Source organism: Polypterus senegalus, chromosome 3, assembly GCF_016835505.1.
Source record: "Polypterus senegalus isolate Bchr_013 chromosome 3, ASM1683550v1, whole genome shotgun sequence".
Taxonomy (NCBI): Eukaryota; Metazoa; Chordata; class Cladistia; order Polypteriformes; family Polypteridae; genus Polypterus; species Polypterus senegalus.
This window is the reverse complement of record NC_053156.1, coordinates 271179674-271206331: the sequence shown is the minus strand read 5'-3', so window position 1 is coordinate 271206331 and position 26658 is coordinate 271179674. Positions and strand designations below refer to the sequence as shown.

Sequence of the window (26658 nt, the reverse complement as noted above, 5' to 3'; positions counted from 1 at the left end):
CGAAGACATGGTGGCTGTGTGTGTGTCCTGCGGTGATTTGGCACCCTACCCAGGATTGGTTCCTACCCTGTGTTGGCTGGGATTGTAAAGGGCCATGATTCCCTTTTGTATTCGGCGCCTCTGCACTGACTAATTAAACTGCTGTATGTCATCCCTCCGTGGGCATGCAATGACGTGAACACATGTGCGAAAGAAAACGTCTTCTGTCCCTCACAATTACTATAAACATTCGAGCAGTCTGTGCGCGTGCGCATAGCTGTGCTGGCTTTTGAGACGCAAACTGCGCTTCTCCCAAAAGTGAAAGTAAGAATTTTTCATTTTTTTCCTCCTTCCCTGATCTACAGCCTAGACAACTACAAACACGGGATCCCTTTTCTAAACCGCGGTAAACTAATATTAAGGCGCTTTACACTTTCTTTTACTCCTTTAGTGTTATGAGGTCGTGGGAGGCACGCCCAGGAGTGGAGGACCGACAATGCCATCCCGGCCGGTCAATGGCAAGGCTGTCTCTCCAGTCTACACGAGACCCACCGCAACACTCCCCAAAAGGCGCTAATATGGTCAGTGAAGACGTCTGTCTGCATTGCAAATAAAAGAAAATGGCAAGTTTCCTTTCTTTATACTTTTTTGATCGTTTTTTTCTCAAACAAATGCCTATCACAACACTGCAGAGGACACTTAACTAATTTTCTTTAATTGTTGGTAATGCCAGTAAGGCACATTACCACAAGTTGCTTAAAAAAAAACTCAACATGATGCATATTGCATAAAATTCAGTATAAATACCCCTAAAACCTAATTACAAGAGAGATCGGATTTAACTGCTGTTTTCAAGTTGATTCTTAGTGGTAGTTTGTGGCGTTGGTTACAGATGGAGGAGTAATTTTTTCAATACCTATGAAATGAGTCTTAATCTGTAACAGTTGTTACTGTGGATGGGTATGGGAGTAGGGACTTTATCATTCAAAGGAATTTTATCCCACAGACCCCTTTGGTTTCAGTTTTCTCCCTACCCAATATTGTAATTTCTCTAAATGGAAAAGAAAAACACAACACTTCTTCAAACTGCGTTGAAGGTTAGATTTCCAGTCCACCTAAGGACATGAGTTTGTGCTCATTGAACTCTAAAACAATTTTTGCTGTGTCAGCAACTTATATCCACTTTTCAAAACAAGGAATAATTTTAACAATGCGTTAGGCAAGCAGTCGAGGGGCTGTCTTACCTAAAAATAGGAAAGGTCAAGGTGTGTCTTCAAAATATATAAAGGGGTATTGAGCCATTGGTTTCTCACACAGAGCTCAAGATGGGTAAGCTGTTAAACTGGACTGGTGAGTACATGTTAACTTGTTTTTCTCTTTATTCTGTTTGAGTAAAACTTGTATTGGCTTCAAAAATTAACCATTACTTCAGTGTGGGAGGTGGTAGAATCAAGATGTTTCTCTGCTGGCACAGAAATCATAAGCACTTTTTTCCTTTACTTACTACTAGGGATAGGTAGAGTGGCACTACTGTAACATCATTTTTCCATTTATCTGCTTCAGGTCTGGTCTTCCTGCTGAACCTGCAGCTAGGTGAGTACTAATCTGATCTCTAACTTTCTCTTGCCGATACCAGTAAGTCCACTTGACAATGTTTGATTTCTAGAGGTCATCTCTCCTTACAGCACTTTTCGGAAATTTGATTTCTCTTAGAGTGGGATTTGATAAAAACAAAATAGTCACAGTGTATATTGATGGCAACAGTAGCAGAAATTAAAGAATATCTAGAAATATTGCATACCTGATATGCCAAAGGCAGCAACAAACCTACTGTAAATGAAAATAAAAAAGCAAAAGATGCATATATTAGTTTTAAATATGAGAATATTTGAGTTGGTGATCTAAATTTAAATGATGATAGTAAGTAATGCAGTAGTGTTTTAGTCATCAGGAGTCACAAATCTAAGTAGAGGCCACTAACTTTAGTCTATCAAAGTTTCTAACTGTCTAACCTTAACCTGTGAAAACTGAAGAGCAAGCTTGTGCAGAAGATCTAGTTGAGGTTCCAGGCAGCTATCTGGGCCGTGTTTGAAAGACTCTTTCCATTCTTTGATTCTTTGTAAAAAGAAATTTGAGGAGAAAGTTACTGGAATGCATTCAAAATATAAAGCAAGAATGGCAAAGCAATTCATCATTAAAAGGCATTGACTGGAGACTAATTCAAGTTCAAGTTCTAAGTTCTTGCCACATAACCGAGTACGATGAAATTCTTACTTACACATTTGACCACCATACACAAGACGGCGAGGATATTGCATCTTTTTTAAGTCAAAGGAGGAAAACATTTTATAGTAGTCAACATGTAACTTTTGTCTTCTTTTCATTTTGTGCACGAAAATGAAGGATAAACGATATTTAAATATGACTATAATGAATTAAGATTGAGAATGTGATCTATAAATTATATAACATTTCATTTTTTCTGCAAATTACTAAAATAAAAACAGAAAATGAATGTGTTAAGACCTTCAAATGTCTACCCATTAATATTCTGTAGATATCAAGAGGATAGTAGATGGTGAGCTGAACAGCGTACACTTAACCAAAACTACTCTTCTGTTCTTAAGTCCAAAAGTATCCATTACTTGTTTTACTCTTACGTAACAAGACTTTACCAAATACTTTTTTTGGATCTCCATAACACTTCTAAAAATCCGGTAAAGTGTTTGTTCGTCTCTGCAAAGTCTGCAAACTTCACTTTGGAGTAGTCTGGGTGACTTGACTGGGACATGATATTACATATTATTATAAGACCTGTGAGTCCTTCATATTAAGAAGTCATCATGTCAGTACTCCATACTGCACAAAGATGAATAAGTGTCAAAAAGACCAAAAGAAGCCTTTGTTAAGGTCTTGTTACATAAGTGGAAACGAGTAATAGATGCACTTTCACAGTACCTACACTAAAAAGTGTTACTGAATCTTCTTAACATCTAGAGAGGTAATCTCTGAGAAACTTATTGTTCTTACTGGTGAAAAGAGAGATGCATGTGCTCTGGGGGCAGCACTTAGTTTGAAAGCTCATCTTGAGTGAGTAATGGACTCTTGAAGATAACGCCAATGCAAAAGAGTTGGCTGATACTGCTATTGAGGAATTAGGGAATTTACTGTATAAAGTACAGAAAAAACAGACAAGAACACTATAGAGTTTTGAAGATGGTACTAATTCTTTTGATAATTCTTACCCACATTAAAACCTTTCAAATTGTAGTATTTTTATATTGAAGAATCAAATCTGAAATCCACTTTGATGCTGTTGAAGTGGTTGAACATCTAAATATTTTCACTAAACTTTGTAACTAGTCACTGGTGAACTGCAAAGTAAGACTAAATTTAAAAGTGTTGGACGGATACAAAATAACACATTACTGAAAGAACTCCACATTTCCATTCACAATACATAACCGTTTCTACCACAGGCTGCTGAAATTCACGATAGGAACATAAGGTAGACATAGCAATGACAAGGACATTATAGATATTGTGAGGATGTTCAGAAAAGTCTCATCCACGTTCTGAATGTTCAGTCTGTTTAAACTGGTGAACTATATACAGTCCGAAGTGTCCAAGTGTCTAACTTATTTTAATAGTGTTGTGATGTGAGGTTTTGCATATAACTTGATAAATATTTTTTATGTCTTTATTTGTAACTTAGGCAAAGCAATGTAATTTTATTGTTACATTATGTGAGAACCATTCATGTTTACAACCCCCCCCACCCCTACCAGGAATGGGTCTCTTTGAATTTTACGACAGAGTTTTGGGGGAGTGCTTTAAACCAGTTTGACAAGTGTTTCTCTGCAAAGACTTTCAACCCTTCAAGAAAGTCAGGCGGCCTAACTGCCAAGCTGTACCTTAACATATGGTTTTGGGGGATGGCAGTTGTTAAGATGTTCTATTTCCCCATTGGGCTGAAGTATGTCTGTTTGGAATTGGCTTGTATCAAAAGCTTTAAAGTACCATGATGTCCTATTGGCTCTAGGGGTTGGACAGAGAATCTATAAATTTACTTGTTTAACCTCACACTTTCTCTCTTACTAACCTCTGATGATAAAGACCATCACATCATGAACTGAAAGGACAACACAATGGAGAGCACAGCTCGGCTTCAGCCATATTCAGCAGAGATGTGGCTGAAAGCTGAGCACAAATGATGCCTTAAATAGTGACATTTTAAATAACTACAACTCTGTGTGCCGCCTGAAACTACACATCACCATTTATCAGGTTGTATGATTGCCAATATTCAAATGTACTTTGCATTTTGTTATTATTTATGAATATTATCAATAATACATTGTTTACACTGTAACTTAACTCCTCCTTGTCTTTTACTACACCTAATTGCCTGAGGTTATAGATATAGAAGTGAAGGTGGGGAGGTTATATACTATAATCTATACTAATAAAAGGCAAAGCCCTCACTGACTGACTGACTGACTCACTCACTGACTGACTCATCACTAATTCTCCAACTTCCCGTGTAGGTAGAAGGCTGAAATTTGGCAGGCTCATTCCTTACAGCTTACTTACAAATGTTAGGCAGGTTTAATTTCGAAATTCTACGCGTAACGGTCATAACTTCTTTAACACACTACTTCTCCGCTGCGAGGTGCGGGTATTTTGCTATATATATATATATATATATATATATATATATATATATACAGTGGTGTGAAAAACTATTTGCCCCCTTCCTGATTTCTTATTCTTTTGCATGTTTGTCACACAAAATGTTTCTGATCATCAAACACATTTAACCATTAGTCAAATATAACACAAGTAAACACAAAATGCAGTTTTTAAATGATGGTTTTTATTATTTAGGGAGAAAAAAAATCCAAACCTACATGGCCCTGTGTGAAAAAGTAATTGCCCCTTGAACCTAATAACTGGTTGGGCCACCCTTAGCAGCAATAACTGCAATCAAGCGTTTGCGATAACTTGCAATGAGTCTTTTACAGCTCTGGAGGAATTTTGGCCCACTCATCTTTGCAGAATTGTTGTAATTCAGATTTATTTGAGGGTTTTCTAGCATAAACCGCCTTTTTAAGGTCATGCCATAGCATCTCAATTGGATTCAGGTCAGGACTTTGACTAGGCCACTCCAAAGTCTTCATTTTGTTTTCTTCAGCCATTCAGAGGTGGATTTGCTGGTGTGTTTTGGGTCATTGTCCTGTTGCAGCACCCAAGATCGCTTCAGCTTGAGTTGACGAACAGATGGCCAGACATTCTCCTTCAGGATTTTTTGGTAGACAGTAGAATTCATGGTTCCATCTATCACAGCAAACCTTCCAGGTCCTGAAGCAGCAAAACAACCCCAGACCATCACACTACCACCACCATATTTTACTGTTGGTATGATGTTCTTTTCTGAAATGCTGTGTTCCTTTTACGCCAGATGTAAGGGGACATTTGCCTTCCAAAAAGTTCAACTTTTGTCTCATCAGTCCACAAGGTATTTTCCCAAAAGTCTTGGCAATCATTGAGATGTTTCTTAGCAAAATTGAGACGAGCCTTAATGTTCTTTTGCTTAACAGTGGTTTGCGTCTTGGAAACTGCCATGCAAGCCGTTTTTGCCCAGTCTCTTTCTTATGGTGGAGTCGTGAACACTGACCTTAATTGAGGCAAGTGAGGCCTGCAGTTCTTTAGGCGTTGTCCTGGGGTCTTTGTGACCTCTCGGATGAGTCGTCTCTGCTCTTGGGGTAATTTTGGTCGGCCGCCACTCCTGGGAAGGATCACTCACTACTGTTCCATGTTTTTGCCATTTGTGGATAATGGCTCTCACTGTGGTTCGCTGGAGTCCCAAAGCTTTAGAAATGGCTTTATAAACTTTACCAGACTGATAGATCTCAGTTACTTCTGTTCTCATTTGTTGCTGAATTTCTTTGGATCTTGGCATGATGTCTAGCTTTTGAGGTGCTTTTGGTCTACTTCTCTGTGTCAGGCAGCTCCTATTTAAGTGATTTCTTGATTGAAACAGGTGTGGCAGTAATCAGGCCTGTGGGTGGCTACGGAAATTGAACTCAGGTGTGATACACCACAGTTAGGTTATTTTTTAACATGGGGGCAATTACGTTTTCACACAGGGCCATGTAGGTTTGGATTTTTTTTCTCCCTAAATAATAGAAACCATCATTTAAAAACTGCATTTTGTGTTTACTTGTGTTATATTTGACTAATGGTTAAATGTGTTTGATGATCAGAAACATTTTGTGTGACAAACATGCAAAAGAATAAGAAATCAGGAAGGGGGCAAATAGTTTTTCACACCACTGTATACACACACATACATATATATATACACACACACACACACACACATACATATATATATATATAGATATGTTTATATATATATATATATATATATGTATGTGTATATATATATATGTAGATATGTACAGTGGTGTGAAAAACTATTTGCCCCTTCCTGATTTCTTATTCTTTTGCATGTTTGTCACACAAAATGTTTCTGATCATCAAACACATTTAACCATTAGTCAAATATAACACAAGTAAACACAAAATGCAGTTTTTAAATGATGGTTTTTATTATTTAGGGAGAAAAAAAATCCAAACCTACATGGCCCTGTGTGAAAAAGTAATTGCCCCCATGTTAAAAAATAACCTAACTGTGGTGTATCACACCTGAGTTCAATTTACATAGCCACCCCCAGGCCTGATTACTGCCACACCTGTTTCAATCAAGAAATCACTTAAATAGGAGCTGCCTGACACAGAGAAGTAGATCAAAAGCACCTCAAAAGCTAGACATCATGCCAAGATCCAAAGAAATTCAGGAACAAATGAGAACAGAAGTAATTGAGATCTATCAGTCTGGTAAAGGTTATAAAGTCATTTCTAAAGCTTTGGGACTCCAGCGAACCAACAGTGAGAGCCATTATACACAAATGGCAAAAACATGGAACAGTGGTGAACCTTCCCAGGAGTGGCCGGCCGACCAAAATTACCCCAAGAGCGCAGAGACGACTCATCCGAGAGGTCACAAAAGACACCAGGACAACATCTAAAGAACTGCAGGCCTCACTTGCCTCAATTAAGGTCAGTGTTCACGACTCCACCGTAAGAAAGAGACTGGGCAAAAACGGCCTGCATGGCAGATTTCCAAGACGCAAACCACTGTTAAGCAAAAGAACATTAGGGCTCGTCTCAATTTTGCTAAGAAACATCTCAATGATTGCCAAGACTTTTGGGAAAATACCTTGTGGACTGATGAGACAAAAGTTGAACTTTTTGGAAGGCAAATGTCCTGTTACATCTGGCGTAAAAGGAACACAGCATTTCAGAAAAAGAACCAACAGTAAAATATGGTGGTGGTAGTGTGATGGTCTGGGGTTGTTTTGCTGCTTCAGGACCTGGAAGGCTTGCTGTGATAGATGGAACCATGAATTCTACTGTCTACCAAAAAATCCTGAAGAAGAATGTCTGGCCATCTGTTCGTCAACTCAAGCTGAAGCGATCTTGGGTGCTGCAACAGGACAATGTCCCAAAACACACCAGCAAATCCACCTCTGAATGGCTGAAGAAAAACAAAATGAAGACTTTGGAGTGGCCTAGTCAAAGTCCTGACCTGAATCCAATTGAGATGCTATGGCATGACCTTAAAAAGGCGGTTCATGCTAGAAAACCCTCAAATAAAGCTGAATTACAACAATTCTGCAAAGATGAGTGGGCCAAAATTCCTCCAGAGCGCTGTAAAAGACTCATTGCAAGTTATCGCAAATGCTTGATTGCAGTTATTGCTGCTAAGGGTGGCCCAACCAGTTATTAGGTTCAGGGGGCAATTACTTTTTCATACAGGGTCATGTAGGTTTGGATTTTTTTTTCTCCCTAAATTATAAAAACCATCATTTAAAAACTGCATTTTGTGTTTACTTGTGTTATATTTGACTAATGGTTAAATGTGTTTGATTATCAGAAACATTTTGTGTGACAAACATGTAAAAGAATAAGAAATCAGGAAGGGGGCAAATAGTTTTTCACACCACTGTATGTGTGTGTGTGTATGTATATATATATATATATATATACTGTATATGTATGTGTGTGTATATATATATATATATATGTGTGTGTATGTATGTGTGTATATGTATGTGTGTATATGTATATGTGTATATATGTAGATATGTATGTATATATATATATATATTGTGGCATGCGGCTGGGGGTGGAGCCCAGCCGGGACGCCCAGGAGGACCGGAGGAAGGCCCGGTGCCTGAAGAACCCTGGACCTCAGCACTTCTGCCACACCAGGAAGTGCTGGGGGGAAGAAGACTGGGGACACCCGGATGGCTTACGGGTGCGCAGCCGGCACTTCCGTCACACGGGGGTGTGTCCGCGGGGGATTGCCAGGAAACAGCTGGAGCCCATCTGGGCTGGTACTTAAGGGGCTGCCTCCCTTTAGAGGACGGAGCTTGGAGAGAGGAGTGGAGGCGGCCAGATGGAAGGCACTGTGTAGAGAGGCCTGGACTTTGGGGGATCGGTGCTGGAGGCACTGGGTTTGTGCACTGGACTGAACTGTAAATATTGTCAATAAAAATGAGTGTGTTGGGTGCTAAACCGTTGTCCGTCTGTCTGTGTCCGGGTCCCGTTCCACAATATGTATATATGTATATATATGTAGATGTATGTGTTGTCACACACGTGCGCATGGGAGGCAGCTAAAGGGCTTGAGTGAAGGCAGTTCTGAGACATGCCGGAGGTGGCAGAGTGCACTGACTCTTTTTCTCACTTCCCTGTAGACCATTCCTGGGAGACTCCACCTGGCTCTCTTGACATCACTTCCGGGACCGAACCAATGGAAACAGACCTTACCAGCTCCGGCCCCCCTGATGTTACGTCCGGGCCTGATCCAATGGGCGATGAACACGTGCCCGATCCTTATGACCTAACTTCCTGTCTCCCCCTTTAAAAGCCTGCCCCTTTTCCCTTTTTCCTCTGTCTTGTCTTGGACTCGTTGTATGCACTTCAGTGCTGTATCTCTTTGAAAAGAATGACTTTGCAGCCAGGTTTTGAGATTATACGGGTGGCTGCCCCAAACCTTTCTTTGAGTATGTCTCAACTTTGTGACAGTGTATATACAGTATATACTAGCCATGTGCGCCCAACTACGTTGCGTGTGTTAAAGTTGTCTGTGAAGGGCTCCCTGTTTAAGCGCTGCTGCCAGTCATGAACTGGGCCCTTCGTCAGCACAGCATTATAATTTTTTATAAGGGAAACAAAATTACAAAAGAAAACCCTTGGACATTGATTCGATAGGAACGGCCTACTCGGAATCACTGTCCGAATAGTAATTATGTGGTGGTGTAGGAGCATTTCTGCTTCTGTCCATTCACAGTCCGTCTCGTTTTCACGATGCTATCGCTTCCTCTCACGATGTCTTCTCAACCTTTCTCCAATCTCGCAGGTTGCTTTGTGGCAATCCAAAGAGTAAGGCAATATACACGGAGCAATGGTTATAAAAGGGGGACACATAGGTATCCAGGCTCTTTAAAGCATAAATAGTGATCACTTCACTGAAATGTGAGCAAGCCACGGTACAACTGTGAGACGCGCAGCACTCGCCGGCTACAACGTAACAATAATAATAATTTCCGGAACGTGCTGTTACATTGTCATTCATTTTACCCAGTGTCTTTCTTTCATTCAAATGTTACATAGGCACGTACCTTTTATCTTTGGCAATCTCATTCTCTAACCAGGCCTCAGGAGCTAACCAGCGTAACACTGTCCACCACCCCTTTCGCTATTCTGGCACATTGTTGACATCCCTGAGTAACAACAACGTACTAAACTGGAAGGTGGTCTACGCATGCGTGGAATTTGCAAACAAACAAAGATCTCTTTAGTTAATTTAAAGCACAACAATTTGTTTAGTTTGAATGTCTGTGTTTTCAGGTGTGACTGGCGTACTACAGTCTTCAGTAGTATAAGACTGGAGGAGATTCTTAATGCAATGCCTATGTTTTAGCTGTCTCTACTGCCATCTAGTGCTTCTTCTTCTAATTCATTCGCAGACAAGCAAAGATCAAGATCCAAATGAAGATTATATATATATATATATATATATATATATATATATATATATATATATATATACACTGCTCACAAAAATTAAAGGAACACTTTAAAGAAACACATTAGATACATCAGATCTCAATATGAAGTTGGATATCTATACAAATAACGACAGGGCAATGTCTTAGGAACAAAAGGATGCCAAGTCTTTTAATGGAAATAAAAGTTTTCTGCCTACAGAGGGCTCAATTGTGTAGACACCCTAAAATCAGAGTGAAATGAAGATGTGGCAGGCTAGTCCATTTTTCAAAACTTAATTTCTGCTACTCAAATTGCTTTTCAGTATCTTGTGTGGCCCCCACGAGCTTGTATGCATGCTTGACAACGTCGGGGCATGCTCCTAATGAGACGACGGATGGTGTCTTGTGGCATTTCCTCCCAGATCTATATGAGGGCATCCCTGAGCTGTTGTACAGTCTGAGGAGCAACCTGGCGCCTAATGGACCGAAACATAATGTCCCACAGATGTTCTATTGGGTTTAAGTCAGGGGATCGTGAAGGCCATTCAATTGTTTCAATCCCTTCATCCTCCAGGTACTGCCTGCATACTCTTGCCACATGAGGCCGGGCATTGTCGTGCATTAGGAGGAAACCAGGACCTACTGCACCAGCATAGGGTCTGACAATGGGTTCAAGGATTTCATCTTGATACCTTATGGCAGTCAGAGCACCATTTCCTACGCACTATGTTTAGTAGGAATGAAAGTTAAATATAATCATCATTGTATAAATTTTTCTTCACCATTGAAATTTAAAGACTAAATCCAACTGCCTGATGGGCTCATCAGGCAGTACACACTCACTGCACCCACTCTCACGAATCGAACCTCAGACGTCAGCGCTAAAGGCGAAGCCTCTCATGTTGCGCTAGGGTGTGTGGTTCGTTTATTTGACAGTATGTAGATCGGGGTGTGTTTATTGTGGACTGGGACCCGGACACAGGCAGACGGACAACATAGTTACACCACACACTATTTATTTACAATAATTATTTACAATTAAAGTCACGTGCACAAACCCCAGTGCCTCTTGCACCGATTCCCCAAAGTCCAGGCCACACTCTCAGTCACGTGCCTCTCTCTTGACCGCCTCCCGTCCTCTCGCCAGCTCTGTCCTCTTCCACCCGACATCCACTATCGACTGAAGGGAGGCGGCCCCTTATATGGGAACCCGGATGGGCTCCAGCTGCTTCCGGCAATCAGTTGTAGCCACACCCCAGTGTGGCGGAAGTGCCGCTGCGCACTCCAGAAGCCGTCCGGGTGTCCCTGTTCTCTTCCCCAGCACTTCCTGGTGTGGCGGAAGTGCTGGGCTCCAGGGTTCCTCAGGCACCTGGGCGCCGCCTGGCGGTGGCCACGGGCCCCTACAGGGTTGGGCTTCCAAGCCCCCAATACAACCAGGGCGATCGCCCCCTTGCTTTCTGGAGGAGGCACAATCCCTCCTCTGGTCCTCCTGGGCGTCCCGGCTGGGCTCCAGCCCCGGCCGGGGACCACAATATATATATATATATATATATATATTACTTTTGAGAATGCAACGTATAGTTTTGTCCAGGAGGAAAGCAACGTTGCCTCAAATCAATGGCAACCTTTTGTAGGGTGTGTCCCTGAGACTTATTAATTGTCATCGCGAAGCAGAGCCTTACTGGAAATTTGAGGCATTTCAATTGAAATGGGAGATCAGGGGGTATAACGGTGATGCCAGGAAAACATTCAGAGTGTGGCGCTCTGCTGTTTTTTTGTGTAGTTGCCTTCACACAGCCTCTTCTCTGTTTTATAAACGAACGCCATATAAAGCCATCACCTTGCCAATTGTGTAATGCATTTTTTGAACAGTTTTGATGCATGGAAGTGATCACTTGTACTGCGTTCAGTCAGTTCACTTGAGCTGCTCTCTTGTGTGATGTTGCGATGTCCACGGCTTAATTTAATGTTAAGTAAGATCCGGCACTTAAAAGTTTCTGGCTGCACTCCGGTTGTAATATGACGAAGCTGCGCGAGCTCACTTTTGAGAATGCAAGTATAGTTGTCCAGGAGAAAAGCAATCTTGCCTGAAATCAATGGCATCGTTTTGCAGGGTCTGTCCCTGAGACTTATTACTTGTCATCGCGCAGCAGAGCCTTACTGGAAATTGGAGGCATCCGAATTGAAATGGGAGATCAGAGGGGATAAAGGGGACGTGAGGAATACATTGAGTGTGGAGAAACTCTAGAGACAGCGTGTGTATTAACTTGTGGAATTTTCTGTGAGTATTTGGTGGCAGCGTGACGAAGTTGCTTCGGAAGACTGCGTTAGCTGCGGAGCTCAGCTCAGAGCGAAATGAGGTAAATGGGAGGAGATGATGACGTGATTCCCCCACCCGCCTTAACTGTCAATCCCCCACAAACACAGTCTCTCGGAATTTGCATAAGCACACCCCTTCACCTGCAATTTTAACTTAGTTACAAAGTGATCAAAACTCTTGTTTATATCCTGCGTCCTCTGATTCAACTTGTATCCCGCATTACCCGTGGGCATGACAAACACCAGCGGCAGCCTGTCTATGAACTTAATTTAAACTTTGTGCTTTGTTTCCGAAGTAGCAGCACTCATGAAAATGGTTGGAAATGTCAGTCGCTCGCTTCTTATTGTTTCGCTGCCTTCTCAATTATATAATGCATGTTTTCTTTAGCGGTTTTTGGAGCTCTTTCTGGTTTTCTACGTACTGCGTTGACAGTCAGTTCACGTGATTACGTGGGAGGCGTGATGACGTCACACGAAACTCCACCCCCCACGGCCATCCAGCTCAACTCCATTACAGTAAATGGAGAAAAATAGCTTCAGTTATGACCATTACGCATAGAATTTCTAAATGAAACCTGCCCAACTTTTGTAAGTAAGCTGTAAGGAATGAGCCTGCCAAATTTCAGCCTTCTACCCACACGGGCACTTGGAGAATTAGTGATGAGTCAGTCAGTCAGTCAGTCAGTGAGTCAGTCAATCAGTCAGTCAGTGAGGGCTTTGCCTTTAAATAGTATAGATATATATATTGTAAAAGGCGCTATATAGCGCCCGACCTGGCACAGACTCACGCAGAGGCACGTGTAAAACAAATAGGGTTTTTATTTTCTCTCTTCAGCCGTGGGGCATGTCTTCCCCGTGTCCCACAGGCCCAACACAGTCCCAAAAGCACAAAACACAAACTCTAAACAACCCTTTCTGCCACCACCACTCCTACCAGGCAACCTCGCCCTCTTCCTCCCGATTCTGGCCCTGAATGAAGGGAGGTTGGCCCGTTTTATAGCCCACCCGGAAGTGCTCCAGGTGCCTGACCAGCTGCTCTTAATTGCACCTCTGGGTGGGGCTGGTAAATCGTCCCTTGTGGCGGCTGGCTCTCCGCAGCACCCCTTAGCGGCCACCCCATCTCCCAACCGGGCTGTGGTGGACTCCATGTCCCATGGAGCCACGGGTGAGACTGAGGAAGGACCCACGGCCAGGTAGACTGCCCCCAGGTGCCCCGGGGAAGGTATTGCACTGTCCATGGTGGCTCCCCCGGGACGTATGCAGCAGAGGCATGGGACCGGCTGTCCGTCACAATATATATATATATATATATATATATATATATATATATATATGACAGCAACGCTCATAACAGTGACAAAACAATTACATTGTCAATCATGTTACATTATTTTTAAAATGTTTCCTTTTCTTTTTCATTACTTCTTTAACACACTACTTCGCTGCAAAGCGCGGGTATTTTGCTATACCTTATAAACAGTGGTAAGTCAGAGAGATTAGGCATTCTGACAAAGACTACTAATTAATAATACAATAGGGGAAAGTAGAGCAATATATTACTCTACCAAGATAATACAATAGCTACTTCCTATAGTTAGTTACAGTGACCATAAAAACCAAAATACTTTTAAAAGTGTCATGGAGTTATGAAGTAATACATGACTGGTAATACTCTTGGGGGAGTCTGCATTTACATACACACAACATAACCTTTTCTACCACAGGATCGTCCTACATCCTTTCATGTTACTTCACTAACTTGAGCCGGTACAGACCAGGAGCTGGGAAGTATTTACTCAAAAACGTCGACCCATGCTTATGTGACATTATGATCTATGCCTCAGCTGAAATGGACAATAACCAGATCAGTGAGCAAGGGGGGCATGATGCTGCCCTCTACCAGCAGTTCAACGGCCTCAAAAACCAGTGAGTAAAACTGTTAAAATGAGATAAGAATTTAGGCAAATGATGAGATGTTTGACTTAATCATGAACCCCATTCTTCCATAGGAATGGGAACCTGAAGACATTGGTGTCTGTTGGTGGTTGGAACTTTGGAACAGCTAAGTATGTTGAGGCATCTCTGATCTTCTAGCTTTACTTTCAATCCAAACTCAAACACAGTCTGATTGTTTGTTGTCCACCTTCTTATTCCCACATGACAGATTCTCTACCATGGTTGCCACTTCTCAGTCCCGCCAGACCTTCATCCAGTCTGTGATCAAGTTCCTCAGGGGCTACAAATTTGATGGCTTGGACATTGACTGGGAATATCCTGGCTCCAGCCGCAGTCAGGAAAAACAGCTCTACACTGTCCTTTTGCAGGTATTGTTATGTTACCAGCAAAGAAAAGCCATTTAAAATAACCACTTTACTCAATAAACCAGAAATGTCAAGACTTGGGTGACATATTTTCTTCAAAGATCTATGAATGTAGACAATTTATCTGTCCCAGCAGGGGCAAGTGCATTTTTATTTGAGTCTTTTTGATGCTGACACATTACTTTTAAGAGGTACATTACACATAAAACAAAAATGTTTTTAAATATCATCTTCAAACAAATTAATATTGCTCTACTTAACTACAATATTAAGCTGCAAACCAAATACACACGTATTCCCACACAAAACTAATTTCCACTACATTTCCATTGAACAGAAGATCAACACCTTCCATTCATTTAACTTCCACCTCCTTCTTACTTTTAGGAAATGCTGGCAGCTTTTGAGGCTGAGGCCAAACAGACCAACCGCCCTCGTCTCATGATCACCGCTACCGTGGCTGCTGGAAAGTCCAACATTGACTCTGGATATCAGATTGCTGAGGTTTCTCAGTGAGTAGAGCATTGTGTTTATATTAAACAGTAAAATGAAAAAATCGATGGCCCGGTGATCTGACCTTAGTCCCGTTAACTTTGCACCAGGTACCTTGATTACCTCAATGTCATGACCTACGACTTCCATGGATCCTGGGAGACCCAGACTGGTGAGAACAGCCCACTGTACAAGGGACCCGCTGACCAGGGCAGCAACATCTACTTCAATGTGGTGAGTAAAGCTGAGGAGAAGTATTCCACAAATAAATACATAAATACATAAAAACAAAATTGTTATCAAATATTTAATGCTTTAATGCATCATCTAGAAGTCAGAGAATCAACACATCAACCTTTAATTTATGAAATGTAAAGTACATGATGCAATATGGCTACAAGGTGACCCCAGGTGACCATTATAGTCATCCACAATCATTGGTAAAAGTGACACTCAAAGAAAGAATTGTTTTCAGGAGATGTTAAAAGCTAATGATCTTTCATGAATATATTTATACATCCACCCATTTTCTGAGCTACCCACCCATTTAGGGTTGTGCGGAGCTGGTGCTTATTATCTACATTTATGTATACTTTAAATTTATATGGAAAAATAATAAGATGGTGCTTACCACTCTTTGCATAAGAGATAATAGAGAGGTGTAATGGTTTGTGTCTCAGAATCCTGGGTTTGAACCCCACCTCATGCCATATGATGGCTTTGCCATGTCTACATGGGTTTTCCTCTGATACTCTTGTTTCCTCTCACATCTCAAAGACAAACATCTTAGGTAAGATGGAGATTCTAATTTGGCTTGGTGTGAAAATACATAAACACATCAAAACAAAATTTTTATCAAATATTTAATGCTTTAATGCATCATCTAGAAGTTAGAGAATCAAAACATCAACATTTAATTTGTGAAATGTGAAGAACTTGATACAATGTGTCCACAAGGTGACCCCAGGTGACCATTATGGTCATCCACAATCATTGAATAAAGTGACACTCAAAGAAAGAATTGTTTTCAGGAGATGTTAAAAACTAATGATCTTTCATGAATATATTTATACATCCACCCATTTCCCAAGCTAACCACCCATTTAGGGTTTTGTGGAGCTGGTGCTTATTATATACATTTATGTATACTTTAAATTTGTATGGAAAACTAATAAGTTGGTTCTTATCACTTCTTGCTGAAGAGATAATAGAGAGTCATAACGGTTCATGCCTCAGAATCTTGGGTTTGAACCCCATCTCATGCCATGTCTGCATGGGTTTTTTCTCTGATACTCTTGTTTCCACTGACATCTCAAAGACAAACATCTTAGGTAAGATGGAAATTCTAATTTGGCTTGGTGTGAATGAGTCTGCATGTATGTGAATGGTCCTTATGATGGATGGGCACCTATCCAGGACCATTTCCTCTTTCTGTCCAGTGCTGTTAGGATAAGAAGATTAGAAAATGAATAGTTAGATGGACATTTTCAATGCTGTATTTAAGGCACATGGTTAGAAATGATAAGTTTGCCTTAGCCTGTTTTTCTGTTGGATTAGTAATAAATAATATTGAAAACATGTTTGATGTATATTTGAAGATTTCATACATTTTATATATAGTTTTCCACATCACACTGTACCACAATTGAAAAAATATATAAAAAGCGCCCAAACTGTAAAAGGAATTCATTTGGATATCTACCAATAAAGTCAATTTTACAATTTTAATATTAAGGCATGGGCGGCACGGTGGCGCAGTGGTAGTGCTGCTGCCTCACAGTAAGGAGACCTGGGTTTGGTTCCTGGGCCCTCCCTGCGTGGAGTTTGCATGTTCTCCCCGTGTCTGCGTGGGTTTCCTCCAGGTGCTCCGGTTTCCATCCAAAGACATGCAGGTTAGGTGGATTGGCGACCCTAAATTGTCCCTAATGTGTGCCTGGTGTGTGCTGGGTGTGTGTGTGTCCTGCGGTGGGCTGGCACCCTGCCCGGGGTTTGTTACCTGCCTTGTGCCCTGTGTTGGCTGGGATTGGCTCCAGCAGACCACCGTGACCCTGTAGTTACAATATAGCGGGTTGGATAATGGATGAATGTTAAGACATGTTAATAGGTAAACAAAATGGGTCATGTTTTCAAGTTAGCCTTTCCTAATGCATCTGTTCATAAAGTTACTGAACCCTCATAATATATTGATAGTTATTCAGGGGGGCCGGTGTTGGGGGGCTTCCCCTCCAGCATTATTTTCCATAAAGAAAGTATTCCTGAACAGAACACCAGTTCATTAGGTGGCCATGTTCACCAAAACACCCACACTTGCCCATAACGGGTGACCTTAAAGAAGCCATTTATAAAACTTGTATGTGTTTTGAGATAATGTGAGGAGAATGCACTACCAGGAGAAAAGCTGAGGCATAGCCAGACTACGAAGAAAACTGCATAGAAGACATGAATGGACCAGAATTTGAACTCACTTTTCCGAAGCATTGAGACAGGAGCATTAAGTACTGCACCACTTCAATGTCTTTTTGAACAATTTATTTTTCAGTTTTTGTTATGCCTAAATACTGTAACTGCTTCATACCTGTAACATTATATCAGTTAATGTTATGAAATTTCATAGATGTGTCTTTTTATAAGAATGATTTTTTTCTAATCTTCTTGCATACTGATCCTTTTTCTTACCAGGAATATGCCATGAACTACTGGAAGAGCAATGGTGCCCCAGCTGAGAAACTGTTGGTTGGCTTCCCCACCTATGGACTAACCTTTGTCTTGGAAAATACCTCCAACAATGGCGTAGGAGCTCCCACTACTGGACCAGGACCTGCTGGCCCCTACACCAGTCAATCCGGCTTCAGGGCCTACTATGAGGTGGGTCCCTTAGCCCTGTCATTCACTTGAATACTGTAAGGTGCACTAAAAAATTTAAGCCAATGACTGAATGAAACAGATGGCATAAAGAATATCTTTTAAATTTTCCAGACAGGTGGAAATAAATAAAGAATATGATTATATGAGCAATAGCTAATTTTAAGATTGCTGCTTGGATGAAAGAAAGGGAAAAAAGAGTAATCAAGTGACATAAATTGCAAGAAAAATGATTCATATTGAATGACTTTGCAAGATCACATCAAATTTGTGCCAAAGAAAAAACAGTTTTTTTAAAAGGGACAGAAAATCAGCCTTCTGCATTGTTGATAGTCATATCCATCCATCCTTCCATTTTCTACAGCTTATCCAATCCAGGTATTGGGTGCAGTAGTCTAGATGCTCAGACGTCCCTTTTCACTGCCACCTCCTCCAACTCCCCCCAATGCCAAGGCATTCCCAGGCCAACTGGAGTATATTATCTCTCCAATGTGCATGCACTCAGTGTTCACCTGAGGTCACCAGCGGATGGAGCCAACAGGATCACATTATTTGCAAAAAGCAGAGATGTGATCTTGAAGTTACCAGACTGGACTGGGTATATTCGCTAATATTAAAATATGCGTAATCCTAGAGCATCCAACAAGTACCCTACAAGTACTCTACACTAGGCATTCCAACTTCTGGTCCTACTATGAGATGGATCTCTTAGCTCTGACTAACAGACATGTCTGAATGATCTTCAGATATATGATGTCAGAGTCAGTTGATTTATCTATGGTGAAATGTATGGGGAGGGGGCTGGCAAAGAGCAATCTAATAATTGGGCTTCCATGACAGTTCATACTAAATCAAGTCAAACCCAACCCAGAACAGAAACACCATCTCCTGTAGACAGGCCTGGAAGTCATGTTTTAAAGTAAGCACATGTTGACCAGGTGAGCTCCAGAAGCCAGGTAAGTTTGTTGTGTGGACTCAGCATCTTAAATTCGAGATTAGGGCTGTGTGCAAGACCTTGGCTGCTGAAACTGGCTCTTGGAGATTATGGAGGGGGCAGAAAAATACCAGACAAAGTGAAAAGTAAAACAAATTCTTACAGATATACAAGATGGCGCCGACTGTTGAGTCACGCCGTCAGCCACTCTGGCTTTTTTGTTTCTTATTAGTCCTGCTTTTTCCTCGGCTTACCTGTTCCTGTGATGCTCTTCTTGACTCGATCATTTCTTATGATCGCCTCACCCTTCTGGCTCTTCGAACGAGTGTGGGGATTTCTCAACATCTGACCCCTGAGTTCAGTCAAGCCTTTGGCCGACTGTTTGAGGAAGTCCCAGCTTTCCTCATCACTGCCTACGGCTTGGCCGGTCGCCGATGGAAACGCCGCCGCCGGGTAAGCGCGGTGGCACCAGGGCTCGGCTCCGAGCTTCCCGGATCCTCTCTAGGAACAACTCTCCAGGCTCCCAACATGAGGTAATGTTGCTGGAATGCCATTTGCCCTCGAACGCTCCGGTGTACCTCCCTGCCTCGCTCTGTCACCGCCGGGGTGAACTTTAACAACCTACGCCGTATCATGACAATATCAGCCGCACGGCTGGTACGCTCTGTTGACGTCCTCCCAGCCGGTTCGTTTCGCGCTGATAAATGCCAGATCGGTCGTGAACAAAACTTTCATCCTGAAAGACTTTTTTTCTTTCTAATGGTCTGGATTTTTTATGTACCGCTGAAACCTGGTTTTACCGGCGAGACGCTCCCACTCACTGAAGTTTTGCCTCCGGGATGTTCCTTTATCAACACGCCGAGAGCGCGGGGGTGGCTTATTGACCTTATTTAAATCTGATTTAAAGCCCTTCCTTTCCCCTTTCATTTTCCCCTTCAACTTTTGAGCTCAGTATGTTTGAACTAGTCTGCTCACCACCGCTGCTGTGCACACTCATTTATCGCCCTCCAAAATACAATAAGAACTTTTTAGATGAATTTGCAGCTTTCCTGGCTGATATTACCTGCAGATATGATCGCTTCCTTTGTTTGGGTGATTTTAATATCCATGTCTGCTGTCCGTTAATCCTCTAGCAAAAGACTTTCTGGACATTATTGACTCCTTTGGTCTCTCTCAACTAGTGAACGGACCAACACATGGACAGGTTCACACACTGGACCTGGTTCTTTCTCGCGGTCTCAGAATCAGTGACTTGGACATTCTGCCTCCCAGCTTTTCTGATCACTCGCCTGTTCTGTTTAATCTGGATTTGGTCTCTGTTGAGCATGGTAAATCCACCACCACCCGTCCCTCCCGGGTCATTCCCCCCTCTGCTGCTGAAGATTTTGCAGCTGCTTTTCACCAATCTCCACATCATGTGAATCCACGGATGCTGATGTTTTATTGCAAACTTTCCACACTTCCTGCTGTTCTGTGATGGATGTCGTAGCCCCACTCAAACGGAGACAATCCAAAGTCAAGCATGACCCATGGCTAAACGAACAAACTCGCTCCATCAGGCAAAACTGTAGGCGGCTAGAACGTAAATGGAGGAAAGATGGTCTCACTGTTACCTTCGACTGCATGAGAGACGCTTGGTCCCAATACCAGAGAGCGGTCAGAGGTGCAAGGAACCGTTTTTTCGCTGACATCATCTCAAAAAACTCTGGCAATCAACGTGTCTTATACAAAACACTAAATGCTGTCCTCTCTCCAGCCGTAACTGTTTTCTCTCTGCCTCCACTGCTCTTTGTAATCAGATCCTCACGTTTTTTCTGGATAAGGTCACGAACATTAGATCCCAGATCTCCATTTCTTCTTCTGGCTCTGTTGATTTAGCCGCTCCTGCGCACGGTTCCCTCACCAGCTTTGAACCTATTTCGCTCCCCCATCTGGAAAAAATTTGTTGCCTCAATGAAGCCTTCGGGCTCTCCGGACGATGTGGTGCCATCCAGACTGCTGAAAGATGTGTTTCCTGTGATTCAATATGATGTCCTAAAGATCATAACTAGTAGTCTATCCTCGGCTATAGTTCCTCGTGCTTTCAAACACGCAGTTGTACATCCAATTGTGAAAAAACCTGATCTTGACCCTGCTGCTCTTTCCAATCTTCGTCCAATCTCCAAACTACCTTTCTTGTCAAAATACTAGAAAAGTAGTTTATGAGCAATTAACTCATCACCTACAGGACCATCAGGTAATGGATCTTTTCAGTCAGGCTTTAGGCCCCAACACAGCACAGAAACCACGCATTTACGTGTCCTAAATGACGTCCTTTTGGCATTGGACTCAGGACTCCACGTGGTTATGGTTCTTCTCGACTTATCTGCTGCTTTCAACACAATCGACCATGACTGCATGATCTCCCACTCGAATCCTGGGCTGGTGTATCTGGCTTAGCCCTCGACTGGTTCAGGTCATATTTCTGCAACAGGACTCTCAGAGTCATGCTAGACGATTTTTCATCTGAATCAGTCCCACTCCCATGTGGGTCCCCAGGGTTCCATTTTAGGGCCACTACTTTTTAATCTACATCCTGCCTTTAGGTGCAATTTTTAGAAAACATGCAATTTCATATCACCTATATGCTGACGACTGCCAAATTTATTTCTCCCTCAAGCCAACTGACTCCACCAAACCTCTCCTCGACTGCCTATCTGACATTAAGGACTGGCTGGCTGTAAACTTCCTTCACCTGAACGATTCAAAAACCGAGGTCATTGTTTTTAGTCCCGACTGCAAACAGGCTCCACCCCTTGGCCTCGTTTCTCTTCCCATTCCAGTAACTTCGTCTGTCTCCAATCTTGGAATCAAAATGGATACGCTCCTGAAAATGGATGCTCAAGTCAACAGCACAGTAAAATCCTGCTTTTTCCGTCTAAGGCGAATCGCCAAACTCAAGCCTATTCTTTCTAACCACCTCCTGGAATCAGTAATTCATGCATTCATTACGTCCCGGCTTGACTACTCTAATTCCTGCCTTTTTGGTATCAGTAAAGCCACGCTTTCTAGACTCCAACTGGCTCAAAATGCGGCTGCAAGGCTTCTAACTGGAAGTAGCAGAATCCAACACATTTCACCGATTTTGAAAACCCTACACTGGCTGCCGGTTAGATTCAGAATCGATTTTAAGATTCTCCTCCTAACCTATAAGGCATTAAACGGTCTAGCCCCCGCCTATTTGAGTGTCTTGCTCCATCGTCACAATCCTCTTCGTGTTCTTAGATCCGCAGATCAGCTGCTCCTAACCGTTCCCAAGGCACGCTTTTAAAGCTCGTGGTGAAAGGGCTTTCTCCGTCTGTGCACCCAGGCTCTGGAACTCCCTGCCCTTAGTGGTTAGGCAAGCCGCTTCAGTCGCCACATTCAAATCTCGCCTTAAAACGCACTTCTTCACATTGGCTTTTAATTCTTAACCTGTTTCATTTTCCACTTGCCTTTTGCTATTTTCTCTATTTTATTTGGTCCCTTGACCTGTTTTTAGTATCTCTGTTTTAATTCTCTCTTAATGTTTATTTTTAATATTTTGCTTTTAGTCCTGCTTGTTGTAACTGTACAGCGCTTTGGTCAGTTGTAATGCTGTGTTTTTAAGCGCTCATCAAATAAATATGGTATGGTATGGTATGGTACGGTCACATGAAATCTGAGCCATGATGATAAACTGTTTTCTCAGAATCTCAAGAAAGTCAGCTCTGAGTTGTCTCTCTCCTTTTTTACAATCTGGCTGTGGTTCTATAATTAAGTGATGGTTAGACGGTGTTTTTCATTTATGTTAATTAGTTTCTAATTTGTTTTTGATGTATTTGAACATATCTTTATCCTGTATTTAGTCAATGGTTTAATCTATTCTTACATTTTTCCTTGAAAGTAGCTGCTGCATTCTGTGCCTGTACTTGGCTAGAAGTGTTGTGTGAGAACAAAGTAGTTTGTACTGCTCTGTTGCATCTCTGAGGTGGCCATGATAGATTGGTCATCTAGCTTGTGTTTTGTTTTGTGTGTTGTATTTACCCCATTCTTTACATTCATTGCACACCCAACCTACCTGGAAAGGGTCCTCTCTCTGGATTGTCTTTCCTAAGATTTTTAAATTTTTTTCCCTGCAAATTTGTTTGAGTTTTTCCTTTTCTTCTCTGGAAGTCAAGGCTTGGGGGGCCCAATTAAGGCATTCCTTGTGTGATTATTGTTGTTGTTGTTGATAGGCCTATTTATAGTTAGTTCAGTATGTGTAATTCTGGAATATCACCAAGCTGTAATGACACATTTCAGATTTAATAACAAATAAGGATGACGGGAGTGTTGTGTCAAACATTAGCTTTGCTGTTTCTCTTCTGAATCAAGATTCCTAAGAATTGACTTTGATTCCTTTAAAGGTTTTGATATGGCAACCATGACTAGCTCTACAAGACTAACATTACAAAACATTTGCTGGGCTTTTAAGATGACAACACTCCTTTAGACTTTTTACAAAGAAATTCTGGGCTTTCAGTATGGTTTTGATTTATAAAATCTGTATGGATTTCAGGATCATTATGTGGGAAACACATTAAATGGATCTACCCTTCTGACCAAGTCAGGTGTGAATGTCATTGTAATCCTTGTCTGCAACCACCATGACACTTGTATAACTGAAGAAAAGTGAAGAGTAAAAAACAATTATAGACTAATTTAAATTTTTTTGAATATACAGAGATATTAGCAATTTATATTCCACCTATCTTTTCTCATCATCACATGCCGATACAGCTGTTGACTGGTGACACCATTTCTTCTTTCTTTGTAATGCTCACATACAGCATGAAAAATCAACTCCTGGTCGGCCTATTCCTGTTTTCACTGGTGTGTAGCAGTGGTTTGCCTGTCTGGAGGCTCCACCCCCAGCCGCCTTTTCTGCCATTCTCTGTTGCTAGGATATGCTAATTAAGCAGTAGTCACTAATCAGCGGAGCAGAAGAAGACAAAGAAGAGTTCAAAGAGTGGTGCTGTTCTAACACTTTGTATCTTCAGCTTCAGAACATCCACTATTCTGAGCACATGTAGTGTTTCTAGCATTCTAGTTTATCAAATGTTTTTTTGCAGTGGTCCCATTTTGGAAATTCTTTTAGTGAATATTTGTCTGTTGATGCGTTGACATATAATGTCTGTCTGTCTATCCACATGAAGCAACTCGATTCCCAGTGGACCAATTTTGTTGACATTTGGCCCACTTATTCTGCACAGAAATTTGTCTCCACGTTATATTTGTTGAGGTATCTGGAGTACAGCATGCTGTATCTATTCCAGAAATTTCAAAAGCTCCAATTGAAAAGCATTTGCAAACTTGTCATTCTTATAATAGACACTTTTTTGACAGCTGCTCCTGTGTCTATGTTTATGAACATACCTGAATGTTACACAATATGCACATTTTCTTACTTGATTTTCCTTCCCTCCATAGTTCAGCAATAATTTTAATGAACAAAATGGTTAAGTTGGGCAGCACAGTGGCGCAGTGGGTAGCGCTACTGCCTCGCATTTAGGAGACCCAGGTTCACTTTCCGGGTCCTCCCTGTGTGGAGTTTGCATGTTCTCCCCGTGTCTGCGTGGATTTCCTCCGGGTACTCCGGTTTCCACAAACAGTCCAAAGACATGAGGGTTAGGTGCATTGCCGATCCTAAATTGTCCCTAGTGTGTGCTTGGTGTGTTTGTGTGTCCTGCAGTGGGCTGGTTCCCTGCCCAGGATTGGTTCCCTGCCTTGCGCCCTGTGTTGGCTGGGATTGGCTCCAGCAGACCCCCGTGACCCAGTAGTTAGGATATATAGGGTTGAATAATGGATGGAAAATGGTTAAGTCTCCTCTATGTTGATTAGTTTGGAAATGCTTAAACAAATTTGAATCTTTATATGTACTCATTCTGTAATTAGTCGTTCGTAAATTTGGAATTGCATTTTACTTGTGAACCTTTTTTATGGGTTCTGCACCTGCACTCAGTGAAGAATGCTATACAAAAATAAAACGAATTGAAATGAATGCTTCTTCTTATATCTTCCTCTTTCTTTATTTCTTTAGATCTGCACCTTCCTCAGTCAGGGAGCGACTCAGGCTTGGGATTCTGCTCAGAATGTCCCCTATGCATACAATGGCAACCTGTGGGTCGGCTATGACAACGAGAAGAGCTTCAAAATCAAGGTGGGCATTAGCACAAACTGAAGTGTACTTGTGTTGAACTCAAAGGAGAGTTTCACTTCAAATGTGACCACTGGACACTGAGAGAGGAAGGAAATGTACCTGATCAAACACCAGTAGGGCCCTAGTAGGATTACATCCGGCAAATTCCAGAGATTGTTGAGAATGTTTGTGCTAAAAGTCTTATCCTTTGTGGCTCTGCATCATCATACTTTAGCCCTAAATTTGTACTTGTTATGTTTTTTATTTTTTCTCTTTCTCTTTCTAATTCAGTATAATCAATCTACCAATTTTAAAGCCAGACACTTTTATTTACTATTATTCCGAAACAGGGTCTTATTTTTTAGCTCTCAACACACTCACTATTCTTCTTTCTGCTTCCCTCTACAGGCTAACTGGCTCATGCAGAACAACTTTGGAGGTGCTATGGTCTGGACTCTTGATCTGGATGACTTCTCTGGCACATTCTGTAACCAGGGCAGGTACCCTCTGATCAACACCCTGAAGAGAGCCTTGGGAATAAACACCTCTGGTATGTTCATGCAGTGCTCTCCATTGTACTGTATATGTGAGGTGTGCTGCTAGTTAGCAAGTGTATCTGATGCTTACTTTTGTGTTATTTACCCTTTTCAGGCTGCACCGCCCCCGCCAACCTAATCACCCGGGCTCCCAACCCTCCAGCTGGTGGCAGAAGTGGTAGCAGAGGCAGCAGCAGTGGCAGTGGAGGAAGCAGCAGTGGAGGCAGTGGATTCTGTGCTGGTAAAGCTAATGGCCTCTACCCCAATTCCTCCAACAAGAACCGTTTCTGGAACTGCTTGAATGGTGTCACCTACAGCGAGAACTGCGCTGCTGGCCTGGTTTTCGATGCCAACTGCTCATGCTGCAACTGGGCTTGAGCACAAATCAGATAGCCAGTGTTCCTGAATGGTGTGCATCATGACCTGCATGCCATAAGAGCCTGATATGTTTAAATAAATGGAAAGAATACAAAGCAACCCTTACTTGTCAGTGTCTTCTGCTGGGTACAAACTTAAGCTTTTCACCTGGGGTCTCATATTTCTCATACTTTGATACATCCTTCATAATTTAATATTAGTTGCCACCACTTAAGTATGGGAATACTGTACATACAGTATTTTCCCTGTTTGGAACAATCAAATGTATATTTTGAGTTTCAAGTCATATAAGGAAGTAACATTCTAAATAAAAGGAATATTAGCCTTATTAGTAACAGTAATATGATATTTATCCATTGTCACACACGTGCGCATGGGAGGCAGCTAAAGGGCTTGAGTAAGGGCAGTTCCGAGACATACCGAGATGTGGCAGAGTGCACTGACTCTTCTTCTCCCTTGCCTGCAGACCATTCACGGGAAATCCCACCTGGTCCTCTTGACGTCACATCCGGGCTCGAACCAATGGATGAAGACC

At 41.9% G+C, this 26658-nt stretch overlaps 1 protein-coding gene across 1 annotated transcript; it reads left to right on the top strand.

The window, feature by feature from the left end:
* The first annotated feature begins 1312 nt into the window (after positions 1–1312).
* On the top strand, positions 1313–26222 carry LOC120526167 (acidic mammalian chitinase-like). Its single transcript, XM_039749180.1, has 11 exons — positions 1313–1329; positions 1543–1572; positions 14147–14348; positions 14432–14488; positions 14587–14746; positions 15131–15255; positions 15346–15469; positions 17915–18100; positions 25111–25230; positions 25618–25759; positions 25861–26222. The coding sequence occupies exons 3-11, from the start codon at positions 14251–14253 to the stop codon at positions 26121–26123; spliced, it is 1275 nt and encodes a 424-aa protein (XP_039605114.1). The 5' UTR covers positions 1313–1329; positions 1543–1572; positions 14147–14250; the 3' UTR covers positions 26124–26222.
* Positions 26223–26658: the final 436 nt, after the last annotated feature.